Below are 8,972 nucleotides of genomic sequence, written 5' to 3' on the forward strand. Positions count from 1 at the left end.
TACTTCTTTACCAATTCTTATGCCTCCAATTGATTTATCTTGTCTAATTGCATTGATTAATACCTCTAGCATGATGCTAAATAGCAGGAGAGATGGTGAGCATTCTTGCTTTCTTCCTGATTTTAGTGGAAATGCCTCTAGTGTTACCCCATTAAGTAAGGTGCTGCTTTTGAACTAAGTATGTGTATTTCACCATGTTAGTGAAGTATCACTCAATTCCTATATCCCTGAGTCTTATTTAAGGCTTTTCCAGCATCCACGAGATAATCATAGGTGTTTTCCCCCTTAGATCTATTAATATGATACATGATACTAATAGACTTCCTAACATTGAACCAACCTTCCATTCCTGGAATAAATCCCATTTAGTCATGGTATATTAATTTCTTAGTGTGGTGTTGTATTCTGTTTGCCAATGTTTAAATTACTATTTTTGAATCAATAATCATGAGTGATATTGGTCTGTAGTTTTCTTTCTTGTTTTATGGACTGTCTTTACCNCAATAATCATGAGTGATATTGGTCTGTAGTTTTCTTTCTTGTTTTATGGACTGTCTTTACCGGCTTCATAAAAGAAATAGGAAGATTTTACTTCATTTTCAATGCTCTGAAGCAATTTATAGAGCATTGGGAGTATGTGGACTTTGAAGGTTTAGTAGAATTCCTCTGGGGAACCATCTGCGCCTGGTGCTGTTTAGTAGCTTAATAACGTCTCCTGTTTCTTCTGTGGAAATCTGTCTATTTAAGCTTACTAACTCTAATGGAGTCAATTTTGGCAATTTTTATTTTTCTAGGAAATTATCCATTTCATCTATGTTTCAAATTTATTTACATAGAGATCTGCAAAGTAGTCTCTTACAATTTTTTAATTTCTTTGGTGCAATGGCATTTCCCCTGTCATTGCTTATTTTGCTTATTTGTGCTTTCTCTTTTTCTTCATCATGTTTTTTCAAATAACCAGGATTTTATTTATTAATTAAAGTCTACTGTTTTTCTGTTCTCTACCTCACTAATTTCTACTTTTATCTTGTTATTTCCTTCCTTGTGTTTTCTTTTGATTTATATAGTTATTTTCTGTTTTTTTGAAAATTAATTGATTTTCATATATTTGCTGATAAAAATGATTAGTGCTGTACATTTTCCTGATTAGTGCTTTAATGTATTCTATAGAGTATGTTATATAATGTTTTTGTTGTCGTTATTTTTAACAAATTCTGTAATTTAAGTTTGTATTTTTCCTTCCACCTAAAAATTATTTAATAGAAGTGTTTAAAATTTTCCGGTGGAAAGAACTTTCTGTTTTTTGTTTTTGTTAGTAATCCCTAGTTTTATTGCACTGTGATCAGAAAGTGCTGTTTGTAATATTTCTAATTTATGGAACTTATTGATATTTTTGTGATCTAATTTATAATCAATTTTTGTGAATTTTTGTTCAATGGGTGCATTAGAGTAAGGTGTATTACCTATTATTGGAGCTTAGAGTTCTATTGACAATGTTGTATAGGTCTTCTCTCTCCTTACTTACTTGTGTCTACTTGATCTGTCTTGTATTAATAGTGATGTATTAAAGTCTCCTGTGACTAGTGTTTTTCTATCTTTATCTACTTGTATCTCCAGCAGTTTTTGCTTCTAAAGGTAGTTGCTGTGTTATTTGTTGCATAAATATTCGTAGGTGTTATATTTTAGGTGTGAATTTTGGCTCTTAGCATTAAAAGTGCCCTTCTTGGTCAAATGTAATGCTCTTTGGCTTGAATTTTACTTTGTCTGATATTAGGATTGCTATCATTGCTTTCTTAGTGTTTCTATTTGCCTTTGTGCATCCCTTTATTTAGAGTTTCTGAATCACTTTGTTTTAGGTGTGTCTTGTATATATAGTATATAGTTGGATCTTGCTCCCTGAGCCAAATTGAAAGATTTTTCTTTTAACAGGCAAAGTAAGTTCAGTCACATTTTCATCTTTTATTGATATGACTGAACTCTAATATATTTTATAATTACGTGTATTTTGTTATATGTTATTTTTCTTTCTCCATAAAATATGCTTTTTTGCTCTTTAACTTTATAAAACCTTTTTTGATGTTTAGGAAGATTTGTATTTTTTTTTCCAGTAGTCATCTTTGTACTTAGACCATTTTAATGTCCTTTGTTCCCTGTTTATTATTTGAGCTTTTACTGTCTGCTTTATCAGTTCTTACTGGCATCCTTTAACACTCACCTATTGCCTAGATAATAATCAATGAGCTTATTCTATTTTCTTCTTTATCTCTCCCGTCTCTCATTTTTTAGTTGCATCATTTCTCTGTTGTCACAACAGCTAACATCTGTTCATTAGTTTTCCATCCTCATCCCCACCACAATTTTAGTTTTAGATCTATATTTGCATTTATTAAAATGTACACTATCCATTCTTTTGCTGACATTTTCCCAGTTATCCTTTGGTTGGATGAAGCTTGTCCTCTGGTAGATTTCCCACAAAGGACTGGTGGGTGCAAAATTCTCTAAGTTCCTGTATGTTGAAAACTATTTTTCTATAGCCTTGATACTTGAAGAACAGCTTCCGTATGTTGAAAAGTATTTTTCTATAGCCGTGATACTTGAAGAACAGCTTGGCTGGATAGAATATCCTTGCTCCATGCATTCTTTCATTGATTTTTTGCAATCACTCTATGTGGATCTGCTGATCTATTTCTTATTCATTTTGTGGCATTGGTTTGTTTCACAAAATCTCTAGTTTAATGGCACCATCTTCTGTTGGTATATTAAAGTCTAGATATTTTAGTGCATTTGTTTGTTTTGACACTAGGGCAGGAGTTGTATGTCCTCCAGTTTTTGGTTTTCTTTTGTCATGAGGGGTCCTAGAATTTCCACTTTTGCTTCTTTTCTCTTTCACCCCAATTGACAAATAGCATATCTCCCTTCCTTTTGGCTTTTTGTCTCCCACAGAAATTTTGCATATGGAAGACCACGAAGTATACATACTTTTAAGCCCTTTTCCTGTAATTTGTGTCTATCTGGACAATTTTTTAGTACTTTTAAACTTAGGGTAGACTAAATTTTTCTGGTGGTGGTTTTAGATGAACCTTAGGATCCATTGCTGGTTCCCCTCTTTCTTGCAGTTTTTCTGAATCTGCCTGCCTCCACCTTGTAACAAGGGGAAACATGCTGAGACACGGTGTTTTTACTCTTTTTACTTAACAGTTAATTTGATGTTTGGGCATCTCTGTCCTCAAGTTATGCTGGTAGTGTGGTTTTTTTTGTGTGTAGCTTTATTTTTCTCTTCCTGTTGTTTTGTTTCATTTTTAAAGTAAATATTGGGATAGGGGCCTAGGGTATCACCATGTTCTTCAGCTACCTGGAAGTCTCAGTATACATTTTGATTCACAAAAAGCAAATCTCCTCAACTGCCTCAAACAAGCAGCTTTCCAGCCATAGCCACTGTAAATCTAAGAGTTTCTGAACACATGAAAGTTTTGCTTCTTACCAGCAAAGGCTGCATGGGCCACCTCTAATGGTTGGTACCAAAAGTAAAAACACGTGGTTGGATTTGCAGGGAACAGGCTACCTATTCCAGCTCTGGCAAAGGGTCCTTATTTTGATACCCATTTGCCATTCCCAGTTTGACCACAGCCTAGACAAGGAAAGGAAATTCCCCGGGAATTCTACCTGAATTGTAAATGAGTTTTAGTAATTGGGTTTTTGTTTAGTACAGAAACACCCCACTGGGGCACCTTTTCTGTCCTTACTTTCCCCTAAATAATCAGTCTCCTGCCACTTAACAAGTTCATGTGCAGCCAAAAGTTCAGTCATGTGGACGGAAGTTGATCCTGGGAAATTTCTCTTTAATGTTGCCCTTGGGCACATTTTTACTATAAACTTTTTGCATTTGGCTACCTACCAGCCAGGCCCAAATAACTCTTTAGGTCCTTTACCAGTCTAAAGCTGTGTTTGTTTTCTGTGGCATATTAGAGAAAAGGTTGAGATGCTATGTGAAAATGTGGATTTGGAGAAGTTTGTTTCAATCTCTTCTCTGTAGCCCAGGTGCACAGTAGCCTCATGTCCTAAAGAAATGATCTAAAATCAATTTCCTAAAGGACAAATATCTGGTAGGGCTGGTCTCTTTTAATAGGAGACAAATACATAGTCTCTGGCTCGGACTATCAGAATCCAGTAGCAGGATGGAAGAGAAGCTGTCTTTTTAGGAGGTTTTTCCCTGAAATCACCTCCTTTGCCACCTTTGATATGGGAGACTCCTAGATGGGCTTTAATTAGGGACACCCTTTGAATTTTCAGCTAACGGAGGATTTTAAGCTTAATTGGTTGGTCCAGTTTTCTGTGGGTTCCCCTTGGAGAATTTTGGTGTAAATTAAATGTCAAGAAATCAAACACCCCCCCTTCTCACTTGTAGGAGCTATGAGGTTACTTTGGAGCCATCACCAGAGGTTGCAAGATAGATGAAACTATGTCCCTTGAAAATGTGAAATATCCCATGGCACCTCAGCACGAAATTTGGGAACCCTAGATATACAGCCTTCTAGCCTCTTTTCCTATGCATGTGTCTATATATGCACACACATATACACTGACAGATATTTTTGGAGATCATGCTACATATACTTTTGCTAACTGTTTAAAAATCCCTGATAACAAAACATACATTTTCCATGTCATTATATATTCTTCTATAACAATATTTTTGATATTGTATCTCATATTATAGATATATCAGGATTCATTAAAGTAATCCTGTATTGTTGGACATTTACAATATTTGTATTTTTCCTGTTGTAAATAGTGTTTTGATGAACATCCTAGTGAATAAATTTTTACATATACTGATTATTGCCTTGGTGTAAATTCCTAGATGTAGAATTGCTGGATCAAAACATCTGAATATTTAGTTTCTCGCTTTAGAAAGGTGTGACAATTTATACTTTTCCAGTCTTGTATGTGAGTATATGTTACAGGCTTTTTATTTGATGGTAAGAGTTTTATTTTAAGTGATTAGGAACATAGATTCAGATATTCAGATATTTGAGGAACTGTGCTGGGTACTTTCACACACACACAATTTAATCTTATTTATATAACATCATATTAAGTCTTTATAACAACCTTGTAAAGTTGAAATTATCATCTCCATTTTACACATAAAGAAACTGGGAGTCAGAAAGATACAATAGCTTTTTTCCAAATCACACAACCAAGAAGTTGTAGACCTATATCACAGATACCTAAGGGACGTGACTGGCTAATGATAATAATAATAATGTCTAATATTTATGGAGTGCTTATTGTGCCCCAGGTGCTGTTTACATGTTAACACATTTAATCCTCATGCCAAACCTATAAGGTGCTATCTACTCTTATCCCCGAGACACTGAAATGATTAACTTGTCCGGTATCACACAGCTAATAAGGGGTAAAACTGGTATTAAAATCCAGGTAGTTGTGGCTTCACAGTCCATGCCATTAAAGACCAAAGAACAGTATAATAGCCTGTAGAGTTGTGGAAGACTGTATGTCAGAATCTTATTATAAATGCTTTTTGAAAAGAAGAAAAAAAGTGCCTTAACTATTTTTATAGATGAAAGAAGGAAAGTTGCTGCCTAAGAAAATGTCTATCTGGCCATTCTCTGTCTAAGAAAATGTCTATCTAGCAATTTGGCTGTTAATTTCCCGACCCTATACCTGCAGCCTTTTCTCTTTCAGAAATATACAGCCTTGTAAGCTTAATGCATGAAACCATGTTCTATCCACATCTGAGGGATAGAACTTGAATGGAAAACCTTCTCGTAAACTTGGTGACCCAAACTCAATCGAACAAATAAAACAGTTAAAATTTCTTCAAGTTACCTAGAAATACTAAGTATTATCACTTGAGATGGGCAAATTTTCTGAAGTTTACCTAAGTGTAATCTGAGTCTTCTCTTATTAATATTTGTTGAGTAAATGAAGTACACTCATTCCTATTCATTTTTTAAGCCTCTTCTCATAGTCTTACTTTGGTATTTAGACATTATTAAAAATTATGCAGATTATGACAAAGGATTATATTTTTATGTTGTTTCGGTAAACACTCAAAATTTTCTCTCACCTCCCCTCCAAGAAAACCAACTTAATGAACCACAAAACATGTTATAATGAGTGGGAAAAATATTTTTATCATTTTTATGCAGAAATTGCCTCATTAAAAGCAAATTCTTCAGCAAGCAGATTTGAGCTTAATAAGAACTTCTGTTGGGTAGGGGCCTTCATGACAAANTCTCTTATTAATATTTGTTGAGTAAATGAAGTACACTCATTCCTATTCATTTTTTAAGCCTTTTCTCATAGTCTTATTTTGGTATTTAGACATTATTAAAAATTATGCAGATTATGACAAAGGATTATATTTTTATGTTGTTTTGGTAAACACTCAAAATTCTCTCTCACCTCCCCTCCAAAAAAACCAACTTAATGAACCACAAAACATGTTATAATGAATGGGAAAAATATTTTTAGCATTTTTATACAGAAATTGCCTCATTAAAAGCAAATGCTTCAGCAAGCAGATTTGAGCTTAATAAGAACTTCTGTTGGGTAGGGGCCTTCATGACAAATCACTAGCATGTGTAACTGTTCTAGCTGAGAACTAGAAAGCCAAGAGAGGCTCTTACCTCCCTCTCTTATCCTTGGGCTGCCCTGCAGCAATGTAGTGAGTGCCACATGGCACTCAGTGTGCACTTGATGGGCACCGAAGGACATGATGCCTACTGTCCAGCTGCAAATGGGAAAAATGTTTATATATTCTCTGATATCACTCAAGGTCCCATCTGGATATGTTATATCACGTGAATTCATGTAGATGAAGTCTGTTTTCAGCTTGGTGTTTGGCATCACATGACATGAATATTTTGCATCTATTTTGCATAGTGTAAAAGCCATGAGGGTGCGGGGTTTAGAGTCATACATACAAATGTAATTTTAATAAAAACCTCAACTTGTGCCCATGCTGTTGTAACTTCTTTAGACTTGGACCTCAAACCAGAATGACAAGAGGGCAGGAGTGCAAACAGTGGGGCAGGCAGTGTGGGCTGATTTGGCCACAAAAGCCATAGTCCCTTACTACAATGATGCCCTACTCAGAGGCACAAAGTGCTCAAATGTCCCCACTGAGGTTCCAGAAGGCAGCCCTGGACTGATGTGTTTGCAGTGGCTGCCAACCGAGTTTGCAGGTGTTCTGAGCCCAGCTCAGGTTCATCATCTGTGATCCACACTTGGGGGCTCAGGCTGAATTACAGCCATGTCCACCCCGGCAAGGCTGAGATCACCAGCAGTGATGACATCACCGTGATAATAAGTTACCCTGGAGAAGTAGCCTCCTTTATGGAATAGGAAGACATGAAATGATGGCATGATTCGTCTTCAAATGGCAATTTTCAGATCGCTTCAGTTCTTTCCCAGCTCACTCCACTGAGTCAGCCGTGCTATTGCTTGACTGGTAATAATAGTAGCGGCAGCTGTGGTGAGCATTTGAGGTATTACTGTGTCGGTCAGCTGCTCTGCTAAGCTCCTTACACGTCTTATCTCATTTAATCCTCAAGCCCTATAAACTAGATGCGTTAATGTCCCCATATCACAGATGAGGGATCTGAGGGCAAAGAAGGTGAGTACCCTACCCTAAATCCTGCAGCTNGAAGTAAATCTTCTTTCTGATTTTAGAGTCCTTAACTATTACTGCTTTACTGCATTGTGCAACCAGTTCACTAAAAATACATCTGCATCCCTACTCTATTCAATAAAAAGAGGCCTTCCTTTTAGGAATGAAAGGGGAAAACTTAATTCATTTCCAAATGCCCATGATTTGGTCTCTCAGCTAGCCCAGGCTCCCTTAATGTGAGGGGAAATAGACCTCCAAAACAAACTCATGGTTCCCAGTGGGCAAGCACGGGATTGCCAGTGGTCACCAAGCTTACCGTTAGGAAGTGGCGGTCCTTCACCTCGCGCCTCCTCTGGCTGTGAGCTGGCGGGTAGGCGGGCAGTGGAGGAGCAGCTATGGGAAGGGGGCCAGTGGCTCTCTGCTCTCGGCGATCACTCCGGCTTCGGTGTTCTGATCGTATAACTTCGTATAATGTATGCTATACGAAGTTATTACGGTTTCTATTTGCCTTTGTGCATCCCTTTATTTAGTGTTTCTGAATCACTTTGTTTTAGGTGTGTCTTGTATATACAGCATATAGTTGGGTCTTGCTCCATGACCCAAATTGAAAGTTTTTTCTTTTAATAGGCAAAGTAAGTTCACTCGCACTTTCACTTTATTGATATGACTGAACTCTAATATATTTTATAATTATGTGTATTTTGTTATATGTTATTTTTCTTTCTCCATAAAATATGCTTTTTTGCTCTTTAACTTTATAAAACCTTTTTTGATGTTTAGGAAGATTTGTATTTTTTTTTTCCAGTAGTCATCTTTGTACTTATACCATTTTAATGTCCTTTGTTCCCTGTTTATTATTTGAGCTTTTACTGTCTGCTTTATCAGTTCTTACTGGCATCCTTTAACACTCACCTATTGCCTAGGTAATAATCAATGAGCTTATTCTATTTTCTTCTTTATCTCTCCCGTCTCTCATTTTTTAGTTACATCATTTCTCTGTTGTCACAATAGCTAACATCTGTTCATTAGTTTTCCATCCTCATCCCCACCACAATTTTAGTTTTAGATCTATATTTGCATTTATTAAAATGTACACTATCCATTCTTTTGCTGACATTTTCCCAGTTATCCTTTGGTTGGATGAAGCTTGTCCTCTGGTAGATTTCCCACAAAGGACTGGTGGGTGCAAAATTCTCTAAGTTTCCGTATGTTGAAAAGTATTTTTCTATAGCCGTGATACTTGAAGAACAGCTTGGCTGGATATAATATCCTTGCTCCATACATTCTTTCACTGATTTTTTACAATCACTCTATGTGGATGTACTGATCTATA

The 8,972-nt window shown here is 36.1% G+C and overlaps 1 protein-coding gene across 1 annotated transcript in view; it reads right to left on the bottom strand.

Moving 5' to 3' along the window:
* The window catches only part of LOC103610451 (nance-Horan syndrome protein), a 44,746-nt gene that overhangs the window by 35,134 nt on the left and 640 nt on the right, over nucleotides 1-8,972 (bottom strand). Inside the window, exon 2 of the mRNA XM_008594621.1 lies at nucleotides 7,956-8,117. Coding sequence (XP_008592843.1) covers nucleotides 7,956-8,117 — 162 coding nt within the window. The remainder of the gene's footprint in view (nucleotides 1-7,955; nucleotides 8,118-8,972) is intronic.

This window comes from Galeopterus variegatus, unplaced genomic scaffold (assembly GCF_000696425.1).
Source record: "Galeopterus variegatus unplaced genomic scaffold, G_variegatus-3.0.2 Scaffold11164, whole genome shotgun sequence".
Classification (NCBI taxonomy): domain Eukaryota; kingdom Metazoa; phylum Chordata; class Mammalia; order Dermoptera; family Cynocephalidae; genus Galeopterus; species Galeopterus variegatus.